General features: G+C 35.7%; 3 protein-coding genes and 1 pseudogene across 4 annotated transcripts; 2 read left to right on the top strand and 2 right to left on the bottom strand.

The window, feature by feature from the left end:
- LOC18784803 (transcription factor CPC) lies at positions 2,637-4,342 on the top strand. The gene is made up of 3 exons (XM_007220029.2): positions 2,637-2,963; positions 3,259-3,346; positions 4,021-4,342. The coding sequence occupies exons 1-3, from the start codon at positions 2,912-2,914 to the stop codon at positions 4,157-4,159; spliced, it is 279 nt and encodes a 92-aa protein (XP_007220091.2). The 5' UTR covers positions 2,637-2,911; the 3' UTR covers positions 4,160-4,342.
- On the top strand, positions 10,829-13,381 carry LOC18786341 (probable WRKY transcription factor 46). The gene is made up of 3 exons (XM_007218131.2): positions 10,829-11,766; positions 11,874-12,002; positions 12,711-13,381. Exons 1-3 carry the CDS (start codon positions 11,450-11,452, stop codon positions 13,339-13,341), a joined length of 1,077 nt encoding a protein of 358 aa, XP_007218193.1. The 5' UTR covers positions 10,829-11,449; the 3' UTR covers positions 13,342-13,381.
- Positions 13,557-15,564, bottom strand: LOC18786953 (annotated as a pseudogene).
- On the bottom strand, positions 18,768-20,775 carry LOC18784872 (anthocyanidin reductase ((2S)-flavan-3-ol-forming)). 2 transcript variants are annotated; one of them, XM_020556147.1, is made up of 5 exons: positions 20,601-20,775; positions 20,184-20,305; positions 19,882-20,094; positions 19,310-19,689; positions 18,768-19,209 (listed from the first exon to the last, which is right to left on the bottom strand). In XM_020556147.1, exons 1-5 carry the CDS (start codon positions 20,716-20,718, stop codon positions 19,068-19,070), a joined length of 975 nt encoding a protein of 324 aa, XP_020411736.1. In that variant the 5' UTR covers positions 20,719-20,775; the 3' UTR covers positions 18,768-19,067. The 2 variants fall into 2 exon arrangements, with proteins under 2 accessions (XP_020411736.1, XP_020411735.1); XM_020556146.1 differs by having other exon boundaries at positions 20,184-20,350; positions 20,601-20,773.

The raw sequence follows: 21,354 nt of genomic DNA, 5'->3' as shown, positions 1-21,354 counted from the left end.
ACTAGCAAATATTTCATTGAATATATTTGAAATAACTAGACATAGTACACTTGATATGGATTTTATCAATATATGCAATGGATACTAATGTAGAACAGATGGCGGAATCAATCGAGAGGAGCTGGAGCGATGCATAAACTCACTACTTTACTGTGACTTATGTGGTTTTTTTGGGCATTTGACGTAGTTTAATAGCCCAAAGAAGCATTTGAGCTAGTTTTTGGAATTTTTGTTATTTTAGTTTTTAATTTCTATTTGGATTCCTAGGGTTTTTGGGACTTGAGTAGTATTTAAACCAACTTTAACTAAGGATGTCGGGTTGTTATCCTTATTATTATTCAATAAACTTTGAAGTTTTCTCAACTTCGGTGGATTCCAGACTTTGATTCTCTTAAGCTAATCGTTTGATTGCCTTTCGTTTATCACACTGCGTCATTAACCTTATATACATACCATCCAAATGTACTCTAAAAAGCTTGAACTAGCATATATTAACCGAATCTTGACAAAGTCATTGTAATATCATGCCATCATATTAATGTTTGATTGCGCTATATACTCCACTAGCAAATTTTTTTTAAACTTTTGAGAAAGATGTCTCTCGTCTTGCAAATCAAATTTAGGGAAATATTTTTTAACCAAAGATTTTATGTCCATTTGTGTCCTCGCTAGTGTATGGGATTCTGGTGTTTATCTTGTACTTAGCACTCTTATTTTCAATGATTTACTTCTGGAGTTTACGATTAATCTACTTTTGGAGCTGTGATAAAAAATAAAATAAAAACATGGTGTCGGCTAGCCAGCTATAGATATAAAAAAACCAAGATCTGAGCTCATGAAAATGTGTCAAGTAGCCTGCTTTAGGAACTTTGAAGTTATATAACTTGGAAAGGCTCAGAAAAGTTATTAAATTAAACCTTGCAAAAGCTGTCAAATGTGATTTATAGGGAGCTCAGGTTTAGGGCAACCACAAAGGTCCAGCATGAAGACGAAAGAATAAGACATAATCTTGAAAGTTAATTTGGCTTTTCTCACTCCTTTTTTGACCTTTCTAATTGTCCTACCAAACATTCATCCATGCAAGAATCTTCTCAAGGCTAACCTTTAAGAAAGTTTTGTAAGTAACAATTAGTGTAAAGTCATACACAAACCTTAGAATTTATATTTTTATCAACTTCCCCCTAACAAATTTCAACTTTTGGGATAAAATCCCATCCTATTTTGATCAAAGTCCAAATTTGAGGAGTGAAAACAACATTAGCTTGCACTTTGGATCGCCTTTTAATTTTTTAAATTTTTTCCTTTTGGACTGATGTGATATTATGACCAGCATTCAGAATAAAATCTTGTGAACCACATCCATTTTCTACCATTAATTCTTGAAAGTGATGGTCACCACCAAATAGAACAAACAAGAAAGACATATTTTTTTTTTTGTCTGACTTCCACCCTCACTCAAGCCCCAATGTGTGATGGGAAGAAGCTAAAAAGGGGAGTGACTAAATAGCAAGTTAAAATAGATAGAGTATGATTGGCCCCAAGAAAAAAGAGAGTAGAGTATGAGCAAACAATGATCTGGAAACCAATTATCCATAATAGCATTACAACTAAAAGTAGATTTTAAGTTTTAACTGTAAAAGTTTTTGGCATTGCTTAACAAATTGATTACAATTAGAACTAACTAACTATAGTCTAGACATTGGATATGACAGAACAACATCAGTTAATAATTGGATATGTGTTTAACTTATCGGTTTGTTTTTGAGAATCCTATTACGAGACAGGTCAAAGAAAGTCTTTAACACTCGTATTGGTGAATCTAATTTTTCATATTGTGTAGAGCTTACATGCATGCACGGTTGAAAATCATAGACTAATATGTGATGAGTGGAGAAATATTCCTACTAGTAGTATAACCCTACCTATATTTAAGACTACTCTTATTGTCCAATCTTAATAAATTAGGTCCCCTAACTAAATGAATGAATGGACAAAGGAAAACTTAATAGAGATCCAAATTGCTGAGATATAAACAGTCTATCCAAATTGCATGGCTATTGTTGTTGTAGGCTTTGTAGCACTCCTCCTATGCCTGATGTGTATTTTTCTTGGTGTGTCAGTCAATGTCAGCAGCTAGTTGTCATGACAGCTTCAGCCTTCCTCAAATAAAATTTGAAAGAACCCACTTTGATATGGAGCAAGTCGTCGGAAGTCACATCGAATTATGTGCTAATTGATTATATCCACAGTACTACCTGAAGGATTAACATCTAATTAATTAATTAATTAATTAGTTAATTGTGATTATATTCCAATTATCTACTCCACTCCACTCTCCATGTTTCATTTTCATCCCAAGGAATGCACTAAGCTTGGGAGTGTGCCACATCACCATCTTCAAGTGGACACATCACAAATCCCCTTGACAAAATACCAATGAAGCCCCAAGGCACCTCAGAAGACAAATTAACTAACACATACAAAAACAAAGGGTGTTTATGTCATTTCACTAAGAGTGGATTCAACAACCCTTTGACCTTGGAAACATACGTCCACAAAGACAACTACAAGTCAACATAATTTTAATTTGTTTGTTCGGTAGGACCTGCCATTCCATATTTCCATTTGCTTTCTTCCCCAATGCGTTCAAGCTCTTCTCTCAATGAACATTTTTTTTTTATAAAAAAAACACACACACACACACACCAGAACTCATTGAAAACCCAGCAATCTATATATTTCCTGAAATCCCTCTTGGGAAACTATTTAAACCCAATTCTTGTTCTTAATTTATCACTCAAAAAAAATTCTACTTGGGTTTCTCTCCCTTTGTTCTCTCTCTAGATTCTTCTCTGTCTTCTCTCAAATTTCACTTGCTAATATACCAACTGCTGCAAAAGAGAAGCAAGCTATGGACAAACGCCGCAGAAAACAAGCCAAGACCAGCACCTGTTGCTCTGAAGGCAAAGCATCCAATTCATTCTCTCTCTCTCTCTCTCTCTCAAATCTCCTTATGGTTTCTCCATCTTTTCCTTTGTTCTTGAACGGGTTTTCTTCATTTTTTGCTGTCTTTTTTTTGTTTTGTTTCTTTCTTGGACAAATGCCATCCTCTGTAAACTTACTTTCTGGGTTTTTATCTTTTTAGAAAACAACCCAAAAAGATGCGAACTTTGGGTTAACTTCTTGGTTTCTTTTTTGTTTCAGTTGGGTATTTCAATAACTAAAGTCTTTGTGTTCTTTGTTGCATGTGTTTTGCAGAGGTGAGCAGCATTGAGTGGGAGTTTATAAACATGTCTGAACAAGAAGAAGATCTCATTTGCAGAATGTACAAGCTCGTCGGAGACAGGTAACAAATAAAAACGTCAAATTCAAAAACACTGGTTTTTATTTTTTATTTTTAGGCAAACTATAAATGTGCCTTCAAACTTGGGAAGCAGAGCAATAGAAATAGTTATTGAAATGTGGGCACACCATAGCCAAGTACAAAAAGTTTCTCATACGATATTATCTGAGTTGGTGAGTGAGTCCCGGGTGACTCCTCCTCATGCATTTATGTAGTTCATGATCATGTGTCTGCCAGCCTTCACATTTAAGAATTCTTCACAACATGCTCTAGTGGTCATGGAAAGTGTTTTAAAAACAAAAAAGAACTGAAGAACTTTTGTGTTGCACACTTTCATACGTACAAATTTATTTTACGTTTTTAGAGAGGAGAATGCCAGTATGATTTTTTTGGAGTGTCAATAACATGTCAAGCTCAAATAATTTTTCTTGTTGAATCTCTTCTCATAGTTTTCTTTGTTATTTGAGAGAGAGAGGGGGGATACAAACTTGGTCCAACAAAGTGGAGAGAGAGAAGTAGCTAGACCAATTATTGTACATGAACATGATTTGTCCAGAAATGTTTGTGGTGTGCAAGAATCCTATGCAACCAAATAATGCATTTTTAATCTTATTCAGTGCAAAACATTGATGTGGTTTTGGAAAATGGTTTTCTAACAATACTTGTATGTAGCTCAGGTGGGGTCTTATAGCTGGGAGGATTCCAGGCAGGAAAGCAGAAGAAATAGAGAGGTTCTGGTTAATGAGACATGGAGAAGTATTTGCAAGTAGAAGAAGAACAGAGCTTAAGAGTAACAACAAGAGATACAACTCCTGATGATGATTTCCCTTGTCAGTCGGCAATCCAGTAGGTTAGGCTAAACAAATTTAATTTCCCCTTAACTCCTACCCATGTGTTTATTTTTCCCTTTTTAACTCCTACCTATGTGTGTCACAAGGTGAGGTAGTTGTAACTTACCTGTTTGGCTATAGTTATTGAGACTTGCCTGCCTTCTCTCTCTCTCTCTCTCTCTCTCTCTGACACATTTTCACGCTCTCACTCAACTACACAACACACACAGCACAAGCAAAGACAACATTGGAGAATGATTGAAATTAATAAAAGATCTTTGAACTTAGATCCCCCCATGTACTTCACATTTATGGTTGGCCTATGCAGCTTGTCCCTTTCAGCTTTTTCAGCAGATGATTGGTCACTATCTTCCCCTTGCAACTTTAAATTGGGGTTCATCAAAAGTATCGTGGACCAAAAAACTTATCCATGTCTATTTGTTCTCATGTTATATCAAAATTGGCTTAAATTCCTCATTTATGCTATGGTGCCAACACTTCATCAAGAAAGGACTCGCGGCTGAGCCAAGATCACTAACTAATACTATCTAATACTAATGAAAATGCTAATATAATATAAAAGAATTGTATTTTTTGTATACTTTCTCTGTTTCTGTTGTTATTGCGGGCTTTACGCAATCATTCAGATCATATAGATATCCCTTCAACACAACATAGGTCATTAAACGTATCTCAGAGACCCACCAAAGCACAAAAGCTAGGATCTTTTAGAAAATTGATTTCTATTCGAAGAGTGCATAACCACGTTTGATTAAATATACAAATCGAAGTCCTTGACAGTGAACTCACTTAAATGTGTAAATACCACTTGGCCCTTATCATCAGCATTCTTCCATACAGTACCACAAATACACGAAGGGTAATGCTAGGCTTACCATATTTTTATACCACATTGTGTACCACCTCTCTAATAGAAGTTGAGCTTACCAATACAATGAGACAATGTGGTATGAAAAATGTGGTAAGCCTAGCATTTTTTATAAACGAAGGATGGTTGTAAAAAGAAACACTGTATACAATCGTTCCATGCAAGAATTTCAATTCAATTCAATTTTTATCTTGATCATGGGGGAAGTTACTTCAGTGTGAACATCAAGAAAACAAGCGTTCAGTGATATCTCTTCCCAAAAAAATTCTGCTGATTCAAATTTAAGAGGTAAAAGTGGACAAATTTTCTATCATCGTACGGTTTGTAATTAAAGCCACAAAGATGCAACTTGAATGCAAGCTGCTGAAGCAGCTCTTGCTGTGATGCTGTGATGCTGTGGTCCTACTGATCTTCAATGAAATTGGCTTTTGTGGTGTCCATATGTGCCAAGGTTTGCATATAAGCCTCAGCCTGGCTGGGCTATCCACCAGTCCAAAAAGTAAAGCTATAGCTTTCAGGTTGACATGTCGAGAAACTGTGCGCCACAGTTCACCGCCTGTGACCACAACCCCCACCCCAAAATGAATTGACTCATGCTGCCATGCTCTTACACTTTTGTACCAAAATCTGGTTATGGTTGTTGGTTAGGGTAAGTTTAAACTAAATGGGTTTTGTTAATGTCAGATCATATCTCACTGTAACATTTCAGAAAGTGATCGTATGATATATGTGGTTCGGATAAAAATTGTTAATCGTATAGTTTAATTTGGAAAAAAATTATTCCTCTCAACAAATATCGTCTACAAATCTTATGATTTTCTTCAATCAAAAAGAGATTGAGTCTCATTAAACAGTAACATTTTAGAAAATGATCGTATGATATATGTGGTTCAGATAAAAATTGTTAATCATATAGTTTAATTTAGAAAAAATTATTCCTCTCAACAAATATCGTCTACAAAACTTATGATTTCTTCAATCAAAAGGGGATTGAGTCTCATTAAATTGAATTGTTATTGTTAGTATTTCCTTAAGATATTTTTACACCACTAAATTTACCACATGGGGTTTGGAGCCCAAGGGCTCAAGACAATGTCCAAAAATAGGCGCACAGAACCCATTATGTGAAGCCAAACGGCGGAGCAGTGAGTAGTTGGCAGGTCAGGACACAGATGAATGATATAAGAAAGGTCTGGGCCACAACCCAGGCCTGTCAAGATGACAGAGATAGCAATAAGTGTTGTGGGCTTACAGAGAAATAAAATTTGAACCCAGAATAGGTATTCCTCTAATCCATCAACACAAATTGGTCAGTAGGTTTTCCTCTCTTTTTCTGGTCTGCGTATTTGGGGGATTCATGCTCTTAGGTAGATAGGGCTAAACATTCAGGAGAATTATTGTGACGTGTGGATATCATCTATTTATATTATAACACGTGTATGCTGCATATTTCAACTTTGCTTTTCACCAATGGCATTACCACTAGGGGAGGAGTGAAAGCCACGCCCGAAGTGACCTTGGCACCCCGCCCCTTTTACCCACCCTTTTCACATTTGGGAAGAAGAAAAAAAATGATATTATACAAAAAGAAAATCACAATTAAGCTTGTGTTGGCTCTCCATTTAAGATGATAAAGTGATTTCCATTTTCCCAAAGGTTGTGAAAGAAAAGGAGAAGGAAAGGTGTCTTTATTGACTAGGGAAGAAAGGAAGGCAGCAACTATTGAAAAGAGTCTATTTTACTGTGTTTTTCCATAGCAATGGTACTTTCTTTTTCTATCGAATTTCGGGAATTACTAATACTGCATTACTAGTCATATAATTTGATTTTACTTTTTGTTTTTGTTTTTTGTCAAATTGATTTTACTTAACTCTTCTTTAGTTCTTTGTATTTTCAATTCAAAACTAAGTTTTAAATTTTGGTGCACCACCAATCTAAAAATTATAGATCCATCATTGATTATCATCTTAGGCTTTACGACACATTTATGTTTCCAATGTGATGATTTTTTTTAATACAAGTGATATTTTACTTTAATCTAATCTAAATTATGAAGAGTGAGATTCGAACTCAAGTGTAGAATGGAGAGCACATCCGCTCTAGCCAACTTTGCTAAACCCATATCTGGATGTGATGATTTGTTGTGCCTATCAACTACCACATAGACTAGGACAAAAAAAATTGGGATCTACATAATTTACCTAATCACTTCTATAGTTTGCTAGGTTTAGAGTTGCACATGTGTTATCATATGGTTGTTGAATATACACAGTCGTTTTCCTATTCAATGAATTAATGAAATTAAGCATTCAAATCTCCTACAGATGAAAGAACCAACATGAACCCCTTGAATACTCTGACTGAGTCTTTGAAACCGAGTGGCAGAACTTGTTCATCGGGGCTATGTCTCTTTCTCCTCTGACATAATTATAACGCTTTTAGCTTTTGACTTGGTTAAATCCCAACCCAGAAACCCAAAGAAAATTAAAAAATAATAATAAAGAAAAAATAGCACCAGCTCAGAAGAAAAAAAACAGAAGAAGCCCCACACGGTTTGCATCATGACCCAAAATATAAAGAACTGGAGAGTTGTAAGGGACCCAACAAAGTTCATGCTTCATTTCGCTCTTCCTCTCTTTCTGCACAATCACTTGGCAGGTTCTTGGAAATTTATACTCACTCGGTTTTAGTCTCTTTTTGATATTGACAGGAACGGAAAGTTTTGAAAAAGTTGCTCAGTAAATTTGAATGTGGTCCAATAACTAGAAAATGCAATGTAGACAGCCGACATTCAATCTGCTAGTCCGTAGATTCAAAGATTATCTTTTCCGAATCTAAATCATGTCAAGATCTTGCGACTTAGTCCTGATAATTACGCAAGTGATGCACACATCAACGCGATCAAGTTGATTCAAAATTACCAACTCACTCTTAACTTTGCGGTAAGTGTGGAAACAAATTTCAAATTTGAAGTGCTTATTTTCTTCGCAACGAGCTAACGATAATTTGAAATTTAATAGTATCAAGAGAAGAGAAAGAGTTAACAGTTCAACTATTGCAACAGGGTCATTAATGTTGGCAATGGCATCTTACCTTAAGCTTTGCGATTCCCTAATTGCAAGCCAAATCAGAAATTAAATACAAGTAATCACCACATGCTTTCCCATCACCACATGTTAGACAAATAATGCAGTGCTTCTAACTCACATCATTTTCTTCTGAAGATACTTTTCTTTTCAGTTATAACAACCATTCTTCGGAGAACACAATTTTTTTTTTTTCTTTTCATTTATGAGTTTGTTAATTCAGATATTCATGTTAGTGATGGCTCAGTTGTTTTTCTTCGATGAAATGGTGGTTTGCTTAGAAATGTGAAAAAGAAGAATATCTTATAAATGCGTTTTGTCAGTACGTAGAAAAGAACAAAAAAAACAAGAAACCAACCAGATAGCAAAATAAATAAACATGAAAAGTCCGTCACAAAAAGACAAAAAAGCGTTGTAAATACCCCTTAAATAGAATTTCAAATCTCAAGTCATGTAAACAATACCATCTCTATATATAAAATAAAATATTATGAATTCAAAAGTATTAAAATTAAAAACTTGAAGGAGTTATCATTATCTTGTATTTTATCTTCATCCCTAACCTGAAAATAGTGAAAAAAATATAAATAAATGAATGGAAAATAAATATATTTTAATTTTATTTCTAAGATGTCTATCTAACTTTTTATTTCGAGGTTGTGGGTTTGCCTGACGCTGGTGGTGAAATAGTCAATCTCCTCCTAAATTTTTTTTACCAAAAAAACAAAAAATTTTGATTAAAAATATACTTAAAGTTTTTTTTCTTTTTACTAGTGGATATATATATATATATGAGTATTAAAATGCAAATAATTGAGACGTAAAAAGGGAAAAAGGCACATGTTGGGCTAGATGGAGACTTACAATTTTCCAACTTTCACAAGCCTATCCAATTAACATCCAAATTTCCCTAAAAAGAAAAAGGCATATCTGATTTGAGCAACACAGGAGGCCTACAAGCATAAAAACCAAAAAACTTTTTATGCCCTGGCAAAAAGAGGTTTTAGCATGTGAAGATATGTAAGAGGAATAAAAGAGTACAAAACTTTGGAAGAATGCCAGCAATCTAGCAGATAGATAAATAAATAAATAAAAATAGTGAAAAATCCGAAACTCATAATTTATAGGAAAATGGCATTCTTTCATTTTCACTATGCTGTATCTCTTTGGACGGATTACCATTTGTAAAAGTATTACAAAGTTATAAACTCATGCTCTGACCCATGTATAAAAGTTGTGCACATTCCATCTTCTACTGACCCAAGAAAAGTTCTTTGACGTGGTGATTGGTAACAAAAAGTTGAGATCACAATTTTAAAAAGAAATAAGAAAAATCATGCATATAGGACCAAAATACAACGTTTTTACAACTTCTTGTGAAGAGTTGTGCTAATGGTCTCTAAATCGATATTTATTCATATGAGTTTATGGGCCTCGTCGACGAAACTTTGATGAACTTAGGTAGTTAAGTTAGAGACAATAAGGGCTAGTTTGAGAATATTTTTGTAAGAATGAATCACTTCTATTCATAAGTGCTTTTTTAGAAGAATGTCAAAAAAAATTATTAAAAATTCAAAGTACTTCCTAAAGAAGCATCTATTAGATGCTTCTCTGAAAAACATTTTGGTGATCCAAAAGCACTTATAAGCAGAAGCACTCTCAAACATATCATAATTTACCCTCTTAAGGAAAAGCTAAAAGGATCTGGACCTCAAATTTTGTGAGTTGTTTTGTGTTTAAAGAATTTTATAATATTTCTCAACTTATATTAGTTTTTAGTTAGTTTCTTCGTGATTGAATTTCAACACGACCGGATTTACCTAAAACAGAAAGTACAACGACGTTTAACTCACAACAATTTCTCATGTATTAGTCACAAGATTTGGTTTTAAAGCGATGATAAATACATTTGTTGTATATAAGAACTTTCAAAATCTAAGGTGTGAACACAAAGTTGGAGAAAGATATAAGGTGTGAACACAGCAGTTAGTTAGAGAACTCCAAAATCAAGAACATATGATAATGATATAACAATAAATTAAGAATGTGTTCCAATCGCAAGTAATATTTTAATTTGATCGTTTGATGAAGAGTCGAATATATTTAGTAGATAGAAGATATAAAGTAGTGTTCAAGTGGGCAGTTCATATCTGTGTGCGCGCGTTTTCGTGCCCACATGGCCCTCCCTTACTGCGTTATCTATCAACATCAACGTACGCTTAAGCTTTTCACATTACGCCACTACCCTACGTCAGATACCACCACTCTCTCTCTCTCTCTCTCTCTCTCCCTCTATTTTGTTCTATTTATTAAATAAATAAATAAGACTGCAACCGCTATTATTACAGGTAACAAAATTATCTGTGAATTAGGTCAGTTAGTCGATTTCTTGCATCCAATTCGGTATGTTATTGATAATTCTAATGTTATCAATTATATAGATTAGTGATTTTCTACGTAGTGTTTATTGATAACACACTAAGAGAAAGCAAGAAAGAAAAATCACGTTTTGTTTTTTCATTTTCGTAAGAAAAAAGTTATTGGAAAGTCAGAGATTAATTAAGGCCAGAGGATAAGACCAAGAATCTTCGTTTCCTCCTTCCGCGTAGTCGCTCACTGATCACTACTAGAGAGAGACACAGAGAGAGAAATGGTTTTTGTGAGTATAGTGAATTGTTGTTGGGGTTGAATTGGTCAGCAATGGACTTTTCTCTTTACATCTCTCTCTCTCTCTTGTCTACACTAACCAAGTTGATCATCACCAGAAAACTAGTCTACTTGTGAGAAAAAAAAGAATAAAAAAAATCAAATTAATTAATTGGTTTTCTTGAGTCAAATCTGTCTCTTTTCCATCTCTTTTCCAGCCCCTTATATCCATCCCCCTCTTCCTCACACTTTCATAAAGAAAACAAGGCACACATTTCCCTTCTCTGCATAACATAGCTACCTTAGCTTCGCCCTCTACTTTCTTCATTAATTTACAACTCTCTCTCTCTCTCTCTCTCCCTACTTAAGCAATCTCCCTCTCTTACTACTTAAGCAAACTACCCATCAATCTTCAATTGGAGCTTTGGTGTTTCTGATCAAAACCACTCTCACATTCAGCCAATTTTACTTCTTTCAGCTAGCTAGTTCTATGTTTGTGGCTTCTGATTGGTTATTTTCCTTGCTTCTAACATTCAAAGTGTGAAACTTTGCCTTGGTATGATCTAAATTCTACCTCAATTTTAATCCATCGGCTCAATACTTGCATTTCTTCAAGTATATAGTACTTGAACCATTTTCTGGTTCACATTTCTAAATGGAGAAGAGGAAGAACATGGAGTGGGAGCAAAAGACTCTAACCAGTGAGCTAACCCAAGGGAAGGAGCTGGCAAAGCAGCTTATGAACTATCTTCACCCTTCTGCATCCCAAGAAAAAAGAGACTTTCTGATTTCAAAAATACTATTTTCCTATGAAAAGGCACTCTCACTGCTCAAAACGGATGTTGGTTCTGATGGAGAGTCTAACCACATCCCTAACACCATGTTGGAATCACCTACTTCATTTGGCAATGGCAGCCCAATGAGTGAGATCTCTGACCAAGATTGCAAGAACAAAAATGTCTTCAAGAAAAGGTAGTTTTTAACTTGGATTTTAATTTTATTAATTAAGGCAATTTTGGATTAGCCTAATTATGGTTGAAATTGATCTGATTTTGACTGTTGGGATTTCTGTGTTGCAGGAAAACAATGCCCAGGTGGACTGAAGAAGTGAAGGTTTTCTCTGGAACAGGGCTAGATGGGAGTCTTGATGATGGCTACAGTTGGAGAAAATATGGCCAAAAGGATATCCTTGGAGCTACCTATCCAAGGTGAGAACTTTTAGTCTTTAAAGTTTGAAGTTTGAACCAGTACATGTGCAATTTACATAATTAATACAAATAAAATAACACAAAAACCACCAGTGGTTGGATTGGATGCTCCGCCGGTGAAGTCTCTGTTTTGCTCATAGTGAAAAATACCTTTTTCTATTTATCACATGAGCCTGATTAATCATTGGTCAGACATCAGCTCATGTCCTCAAATATATGCAGCGCATGAAAAATTACAGTTCTTATTATTGCTGCGATGAAGAGGCTTTTTTTTCCTCTTTTTTTTTTCTTCTTCTTTCACAACTGGCATAATGAAGACAAAAAGTACTTGGAACTTATCTAAAGGTGAATGTATCTAGCTCCAGCAGTTAGCAGTCTTTAAATCAATTCACTCTTGTTTGTGTTTTTTTGTTTGGCCTCCAGGATTGACAATTCTTCAGCCTAGACAGTACCTTTTAGCATTAAAAATAAAAACATGTCCTGGCAACCGGTCCAACTCCCAAAACGGGTCCTATTGGCATCTTGTGTTAAGTTTGGTTTAGTTCAACCGGGACCATGTTGATATTTAGTGAAGAAAATGTCATGTAACATTTCACTGTTGATGAATTTGGTCTAAATTGCATGTAAGATTTGCAGAGATATTCATATGAATTATGTTCATGTCCCATATTTCTCAAAAAACAGGTTTTTGTTTTCTTTGCATTACAGAGGCTACTACAGATGCACACATCGTGGCACGCAGGGTTGTTTAGCCACCAAGCAAGTCCAAAAGGCAGATGCAGACCCATCAACCATGGTGGTAACCTACAGAGGAGAACATACTTGTAGCCAAGTCCTTCAGTTAGCCAGGTCATCAGCATTATCCCTAGCTAAACAAGCTTCAACAGGAAATCAAAATGCAACCCGAGAAGCAGAAAAACCAGAAGCATCACAAGAGATGTCTTTCGGTTTTGGGGCAGGGCTTAGAGTTAAAACTGAGGATTTGGACACAAGGGAAGATGATATATTTCCATCATTTTCCTTCCCTTCTACACCAATTGAACCTGAAAATGTCGGAGACCATATTTTCTGTGCAACTTTGATGGATGGCTATTCTCCCACATTTGCATCTCCAGCAGCAACATTTGAACCAGACTACTTGCAGGCAGTGTCACCGTGCCAAATGAGCAGTTTCGGACTTGGCCTTGATTATGTGCAGACTTCAGAATCTGGTCTCAGTGAGATCATCTCAGCCCCAACTTCAGTGACCAACTCACCAATTGGGGATTTTGGTTTCTCACTTGATGATTTGGATTTTCACCATTTTGAAAACTCAGAAAGTTTTGCTTACGAGTCATAACTTTCCCTCACCCTTTAGAAAGAGAGAGGGAGAAAAAAAAGCAGAGAGAAGGAAATGACGCTTGTGAAGAGAGAGTTTTCCTCAGCCTAGGTAGTTAAATTCTAGATGTAGTGTGCTAGTTACTGTTTCTATGTGTCTTTAGTTTACGTTTTCCTTACTTCCAGTCTCATTGATTTGTAAATTCTTTGGTCCAAGAGGATTAGTTCTTCTGATTGTAACAAATAAAATTCGATTCCTGATCGAATTAAACTGTTCTAGATTTTCAATATTCTGAAATTAGTGGTGCTGGTGTTCCTTGAGATAATAAGATTAAATCTTCATCTTTTTAACTGGCACAAGAGACTTATCAAAGGCAAGCACTTTGGCATGGTCATTACTTGGACACAATAATTTCTTGGCTGGAACCAAACTCGCCCATCTTCTGTGCCCACTTTAGAGTCTCATCCAATATCACCTTGGCATCAAATTTGTACTCGAATCCGATTTTCTCTAGCTTTGTGGAACCCCAAACAATTTCTCTCCCTAAATCTTCCACAAACCTGAAACAAAACATGAACAAAATCCTCTGTTAGGGTTTAACCATAGAGGCCAAAATCTTGTAAACCTTCCCAATAATTGTATGTATAGTAAATTAATAACTTACTCTTCAGCTATTCTGATATCTGGGTGATATTTTTTCCAGTGAGATGCTATTTTTGCAGATGACAAATATGCACTGGTACATAGAAATCTGCCACTGATGCAGGGCTTCCCTATGCATAGTATGTGTGCCTCACAAACATCTTCAATGTGCACAATTGGAACTTTACCCAACAAGTCCTCCAAAAATCTAAGCATTTGGTAACTCCTTTCATCACTTGCGATTTGCGAAATGAGCAACCCCATGCTTTAAGGCATAACAGAGAGAAGGGTGTCCCCTCCCACAAGGCCACAGGCAATGCTGACTACTTCAAGCTCACTGCTAATGTGCCTCAGCACTTCTTTCTCAGAAAAGGTCTTTTGAGTGTGTATAATCCTACAATACATATTAAGATATTACCCACTTTTTAGATTGTTTATTTTTTATTTTTTATTTTATTTAAAAAAGTAATGTGCTAAACAAATAATTGATAATTGCATTCTTAAAGAACGAATACGCTAGTGTCAGTCGTGCATGGGCATGTGACGCAATATAGTGAGTCTCACACTCATCAATGGCTGAGATTTCTTCTCACGCCCACATACATATACGGCTGGCAATATAACGCAACTCAATTTAACCATTAAAGTTTCGTAACTTTAATAACTTTGATGCTTACCATCAATGTTTGATTGGCAAGAGGATATAAGAGATTGAGAGGAGTCCAGCAGGACTCGTCCATATATTTTTGGAAGCCGTTTCCAGAGTCTTTGATTGGTGCTGCAGCTTCCACAGAGGCTGTGTAAATGAGTCGTTTTACGGTGCCTGATTTGATGCAAGACCTTACTATGCTGTTAAGCCCAGCAACTGCAGCCTCAGAAGTGTTTTTGAACTATTTCAATAGCAAAACAAAACAGACTCTGGCATTAGGGAACTCTTTAAGTCTGCATTGCAATAGTTTGCAGCCGTTGGATTCAATCAAACGGCTGCTGGTACACTATTTTAAGGTGATTGTATTTGGTCAACATTGATGCAATCTCAATCTAAACACTAGTACTTTCTGAATCAGATGGCAGAAGCATAAGAAATTAACAATTCTTTGACCCCTTCTCAGAGTTTCTAGTTAAAGAACAAGCAAACCTGAGTGTCCTTGGGCTCATGCTGCAAAGGGGTAGCCAAGTGGAAGATATATTTGCAGCCTTGGATTGCTGGCTCAAACTCATAAGGATTATATATATCTGCTTCAAACAATCTTAATCTCTCCTGTGCATTTGGAAGACCCTTGAGAAGCCCCCCTTTAAATGGATCACCTGCACATCACAAATATATTCACCATAAATATATGGAAGTTAGAGAGAAGCAGAGGCAGGAGGGAAGAGAGAGAGAGAGAGAGAGAGAGAAGATAACCCAGATTTCTCAGTGTTGCATGGACACTGTATCCTTTCTCTAAGAGCCTTTTGACAAGAGAAGAGCCAAGGTAGCTTGAGCCTCCTGTAACACAAACCTTGGTGTTCTCCATTTCCAAATCAGAGCAACTTAGCCAATCGAATCCAATGATTATTTCTGTGGCTCTAGTCTGCTATGTTTGATGTTATAGTTTGACTTTATAAGTTGTGATTTATAGGACAATCTAAGCTATTAGGCCGGCAAATGTTCCAAGGGGTATATGAGGACACGTGGAATTGCACAAAACTTCAGACAATGTTCTTGATTATGATCACAGGATATTTTTTTTATTTAAAGATTGTCTGTTTGTTTAGACTTATAATACTGAACATTATTGCCAAAGCTTTGGCACCATTTTGGGTTTTGAAGTGTATGATATTTTAAACTGCTCTAAATACACGAGGAATGAATTCAAATTCGAATGCAAGAAAGTGATTACACTGCCTTCATTTGGCCGGTAATATACCTAGTGCCTTTACTTGTGGTCAATAGTGCCCTTCCTAGTGAGTTTTACACAAACTAATAATAAGCTACAAGTCTCTTAGCAAGCAGAGCATGGAACATGTCCTATAATGAAGTCTATCATTCACAATCAAGATGTTAAGGTCATCTCCAACCCAAGAGGTGGAAACCCAAATTTTCAGCTTATGTATTTTGGGAGGTGAAAATTTGAGAAATGTTAAATTTGGGGTGAAATTCCAGTCCAAGTTTTGCCTGGACTGGTATTTTATGTGGGGCCCAAACTTCGCTTTTTTTTTCTTTTTTTTTGACTTGGAAGCCCATGTGAAGAAGAAAAGTTGCTGGGCCCCACATGACAGCTTTGCTGTCTGTCTAGCAGAGTGATGCGACACAGCTGGTAGCCTTATGCAAGTTGATTCCAAATGCTAAAAATTCAAAAGTTGTGTTTTTTTTTTTAAAATTCCAACAGCTATATTTTACATCAACGATCAGTATGGCTCATGTGCAACAACATCATTCAAGATGCGATAGAAAAGCTCTCTTCTCATGTGGAACCGCCTGCGAAAGTCCACTGGAGGATAAAGTTGTCTTTCACTAAAGTAATCCTCCATGAGACTCTTATGATGTTTTTCTCTCTTCCAATTTTTGTATTCACGGCCTACAACAGAACCACCATGTTTGGATTGTTGAGCATTTTGCTCCAACAAAAACGTATGCTGTTGAACGGCCATTGCAACCCTCTGTTGATGAAGGTCATCATCATTGAAGAAATTTCGTATAGTCTTCCCACGTAAGAAGGAGAATGAGATTGAAGGAGATTGTGTGATCAATTCGGTAGAATAACACTTCTTAAATAGACAAGAGAATGAGATGACCTACATATTTGAAAATAATTAAATGAAGATAGGAAAAGACAGGGAAAGATAAGGGAATTCAATAAAGTGAGATGAACAAATATGAGCAATGATTCAGAACATGATTGAAACAAGACAAGATGGGAAATGGTTTAGAAAATAATTTAATGAAGATAGGAAAAGATAGGGAAGATAAGGGAATCCAATAAAGTGATATGGACAAAGTTGAGCAATGGTTCAAAACATGATTTAAACAAGACAAGAGGGGATGAGGGTTCAGAAAATAATTGAAGAACACAAATGGAGGTGGGCAAAAGTTCAGAACATCATTGAATGAGGATAAATGAATCCAATGAAGTAAAAGTAAAAGTAAAAATACAAGACAATTATGGCAATGGCTTCAATGAAGGGTTCAAATTATTCCGGACATACTTATGGTGTTGTACTTGTTTTTATTTTTAAGTGAAATTCTATTATGTTTTGGAATTTTAATTTTTTTAAGTTAAAATGTTTAGAAAATTAAATCATGAATGTTGAAACAAAAAAAATGTCAAGAAAAATTAATGAGAAAAAAAAATTAGGGGTTAATCATTCTTAAACAATTTAATAAAGTTGCGGACTCAAATTATGAGTCTGCAAGGTTTGAGGAAAAAAAAAAATTTTGAGTCCTAAAAATACATGAATAGTTTTATTTTGGAGGATGAAAATTTGAGTTTAACCCCAATATGGTTGGAGATGACCAAATGTATTGCTTTATATGTATTCACATGTTTTCAGTGGCATTTAGGTGAGTTTCACATGTCAATGAAGGAATAATAATGCATTTATAAAGTATTGAAAGACAGGACATCAATTACCATATATGTGTTGAATAATATAAGTCTCACATCGGAAACTTAACTAAATAAAATACAAGATATAATGAATGGTTCCACTACTAATATCACCGAGACCTTTTGTGATAAAACCTCATACCTACTAGGCTTTGTAAGTGATTAAGTTGGGAATAATATTGGTATTGTTAGGGCCAGGTTGGCATTGCTGTGCTGTGAAAATAATCAATGTCAGATTTGCTGTGAGAGAAAGCAGTTTGGCATTTGGTAAACTTTTTTGTTAAGAGAGTATTGTTAGGCCATCTCCAACCATGAGGGCCAAACCTAAATTTTAGGATTATAGCCCCAAAACCTTCTCCAACTATGTATAATGAGGGGTGGTAATTTGGCTCGGACTGAAATCTTGGGTGGAATTTGGCCCAACTTTCCAGTCCGGGTGGAATTTCTATGGGCACCAAGTTGAAGCCAACTTGTGCAGCATGTGAAGGAATGACAAGACAAAGCAAATTTGCTGGACACGTGAAAGGCTCACATCAAAGGGACGTTGGAATACAACAGCTCCTTTTGAAAACCAATTATGCATCTACTTGTTCTTTTTTTAATTCTTTATATAATCTTTTGGAGCCTTTAAAAGCTGACCACGTGTAAAGCAATGGGAACCAACTTTTTGTCATTTTTCTAGCTTTCTCAAATAGATATAAACAGCCCATATTTTTTTCAACTTGATTTTTAACGAGAAAAAGAAGATCCAATGATCAAAATTAAAATCAAATGGTTAAAATAATATTTTTAAATTTTCTAAATGAGATCTCACTCTCAAACTCTACAATCATTCTCATTTTAATTTTAAGCGGAAAAAAAATGTTATGTTTATGGAATTTTAATTTTTTTAGATTAAAATGTTTAGAAAATTAATTCACGAATGTTGAAACAAAAATAATGTCAAGAAAAATTAATGACAAAAAAAATAAGGATTAATCATTCTTAAACAATTTAATAAAGTTGTGCCTGCAAGGTCGAAGGGAAAAAAATTTTGAGTCCTAAAAATACATGAATAGTTGTATTTTGGAGGGTGGAAATTTGAGTTTAGCCCCAACATGGTTGGAGATGGCGTTAGTACTGATTTTCACATAATCAAAAAATGATTCCTGCATAATCATTAAATACAGCGCAACCTGTCTCTTTGAATGGAGATGAAGACCCGACAAATTCATGTATTTCTCAAGAAAGTTCATGTATTGTACTTTTGATAAATGATTCATGCATTTGTGGGGTAGATAAATGAACCCATTAATGGGTGGTTGTCCTGTTTTGAAAGGTGATGGATAGCTAAACTAATTTGTACCTGCAAATAATGCAAACCGCAGGTTCCAACTAGTTTACAAACACAGCTGAGCAGAGCAGCAAAAACCAGGATGGTAAGTTACAAAAACCTAAATTGAAATTTGAGATTCAATTCTAATAGTACACGTAAAAAAACTCATAAATTACAAGGCCTTCTTGGACCAGTTGATCTTAGAGGCCAGGGACACCCCTTGTCTTTGCACATTTGATGCAATCTTCTAATATCGTCTTGGTATCATATTTGTATACAAAACCCTTCTCAATAAGCTTTGTAGAACCCAAGCCAATTTCTCTTGTTGGTCCATCCAAATACCTGAAACCCAATTCCAGATTCTTGTTGTTTAAGCTTGAAATTTAATCTTAAAAAATTGATACAGCTAAGACAAAATAAAGTAAAAAGATCAGCTACTTACTCTGGCTTCACTTGAAGTTTGGGGTAATGTTGCTGGTAGTAACTAGCAATTTCTGCAGATGAAACAGACGAGCTTGCACATAAAAATCTACCATTTATCGAAGGATTCTCGATGCAGAAGATATGAGCATCGCAAACATCATCGATGTGTATGATTGGAATTTTCCCAAGTAATTCCTCTAGAAATCTCAGTGATTGGTACTCAATTGCACTGCTTGTAAGCTGACAAATAAACACAGCAACACTCAAGGGTGTGAATGACAGAAGTGCATCCCCTCCCACAAGGCCACAGGCCAGGGTCACAACTTCAAGTCCGGCATTTTTGCTGTTCCCATAGCTCAGAATTTCTTTCTCTGCCAATGTCTTTGAATCTACATAGGCCTTCAATTATATACCACAAAGACTCAATTTTTAAACTTTTTTTTTTTAATTGAGGGACTACTAGAAGGGAAATTATACTGATAATGATCATAAAACTTTACCAATGTAAGGAACCATTAAATTATCAGTTGGCATAACTTTTGAATTTAAAGGAGCAAACAGATCTGATTTAGGGCTAGGAGATTTGTATACCTTGAGATGAACATTAGAACAAGCAAATGAAAGATGGAGAGGGGTCCAGCATGTTTCATCCATGAAGTCCCCCAAACCACTCCCATCCTCTTTCAGTGGAGATGCAGCAACCACAGAAGCTGTGTAGATTAGCCTCTTAACTGTTCCTGATTTCAGACAAGACTCTGCAATGCTCTTTGCCCCAGCTATAGCAGCTTCAGTTGTGTTCTTGTACTGCTTTGTAATTTTGTCAGATATATATATGTGTGTGTGTGTGTGTGTGAAACTAAATAAGAGTATAAGTGATCATGAAGGGGGCCAACCTGGGAGTTTTCAGTGTGTTGTAAGGGAGTTGCTACATGGAAAACAAACTCACAGCCTTCAATTGCAGGCTCAAACTCAGTTGGGTTGTAAATGTCAGCTTCAAACAGCACAAGCCTTGCATCTGCATCAGGAAGGCTCTTCAGAAGGCTCACTTTGGACACATCATCTGTGAATATTTCACAAATATATTCAAAGCAATTTGGTTTTATGAGAAACAGAAAAACAGAGAGAAAATAGAGAGGAAACACATACTGTGTTGTCAAACAGTGAATCAAGACCGCATCGTGCTTGCGCTTAATCAATAGTTCTAATTCACAGTTTGACAACCTAAAATACTCGTGGTAGAATCAGTTTAATCAACAACTGACAAATTTTATTTTATTTTTTTCTTTTTCTGTGTAGCAATACAGACATACCCAAGTTTCTGAGTGTTGCATGGACAGTGTAGCCTTTCTGTAAAAGCTTCTTGACAAGCCAAGAACCAATGTAGCCTGCACCTCCTGTAACACATACCTTGCAGCCAAAACTACTCATCCCAATGGCAAAACCTGTGAGTTTACCAATTGCTGGTTTCTCTCATTCTGCATCAAACACCACATTATATAATAACATACAAGGCCCCTCGCCGGCCCCGCAAATATATCAGATTACGATTTAAACAGTTTAATTAAATTAAATTACTCCCATTCTTCGAGTGTGGGGACACCTCGTGGTACTTAAATAAAAATAATAAATAAAAGAGTCACTCTCAACTGCAGCTTCAATTGACCAGTCAATGCGACGAAGAGATACAACCATTTTCAAAGACTGCAATACAAGCCCGCAACTACATATATTCCATCGACCTTTGAAATACAGCCATTTTCAAAGACTGCAATACAAGCCCTCAACTTTATATATTCCATGGACCTTCGAAATTTCAAACACTACAATACAACCATTTTCTGAGAGAGCGAGAGAAGAGTCGTGTTTTTTTTTTTTAAAGAAACTACAAAACATAGATGATGCTGCAACATGATCCTAAATTAATGCCTGAACTCAAGCCACACTGTGTGCAGCCACTAAGCTTTCCATTGGATTTGCATTTCATTTGAAATAAATACTTGAATTAATAATACTACAAGATCCATATGCACCTTCTCTCTCTCGCATCCATTAAAATTTAAAATA

This window comes from Prunus persica, chromosome G2 (genome assembly GCF_000346465.2).
Source record: "Prunus persica cultivar Lovell chromosome G2, Prunus_persica_NCBIv2, whole genome shotgun sequence".
In the NCBI taxonomy this organism is placed as follows: domain Eukaryota; kingdom Viridiplantae; phylum Streptophyta; class Magnoliopsida; order Rosales; family Rosaceae; genus Prunus; species Prunus persica.
The sequence above is the reverse complement of the archived record's forward strand: the minus strand, read 5'-3'. Positions and strand labels throughout refer to the sequence as shown.

What these genes read in the sequence shown, in the direction of transcription:
- LOC18784872 (XM_020556146.1), bottom strand. Translation starts at nt 20,718, where the DNA reads ATGAGTAGTTTTGGCTGCAAGGTATGTGTTACAGGAGGTGCAGGCTAC. An exon ending in AACACACTGAAAACTCCCAG is followed by an intron (nt 20,095 to 20,183) that starts GTTGGCCCCCTT and finishes ATTACAAAGCAG; the next exon opens with TACAAGAACACAACTGAAGC. An exon ending in GTTCTAATGTTCATCTCAAG is followed by an intron (nt 19,690 to 19,881) that starts GTATACAAATCT and finishes ATATAATTGAAG; the next exon opens with GCCTATGTAGATTCAAAGAC.
- LOC18786341 (XM_007218131.2), top strand. Translation starts at nt 11,450, where the DNA reads ATGGAGAAGAGGAAGAACATGGAGTGGGAGCAAAAGACTCTAACCAGT. An exon ending in AAAAATGTCTTCAAGAAAAG is followed by an intron (nt 11,767 to 11,873) that starts GTAGTTTTTAAC and finishes TCTGTGTTGCAG; the next exon opens with GAAAACAATGCCCAGGTGGA. An exon ending in CTTGGAGCTACCTATCCAAG is followed by an intron (nt 12,003 to 12,710) that starts GTGAGAACTTTT and finishes TTTGCATTACAG; the next exon opens with AGGCTACTACAGATGCACAC.
- LOC18784803 (XM_007220029.2), top strand. Translation starts at nt 2,912, where the DNA reads ATGGACAAACGCCGCAGAAAACAAGCCAAGACCAGCACCTGTTGCTCT. An exon ending in CAGCACCTGTTGCTCTGAAG is followed by an intron (nt 2,964 to 3,258) that starts GCAAAGCATCCA and finishes TGTGTTTTGCAG; the next exon opens with AGGTGAGCAGCATTGAGTGG. An exon ending in TACAAGCTCGTCGGAGACAG is followed by an intron (nt 3,347 to 4,020) that starts GTAACAAATAAA and finishes TATGTAGCTCAG; the next exon opens with GTGGGGTCTTATAGCTGGGA.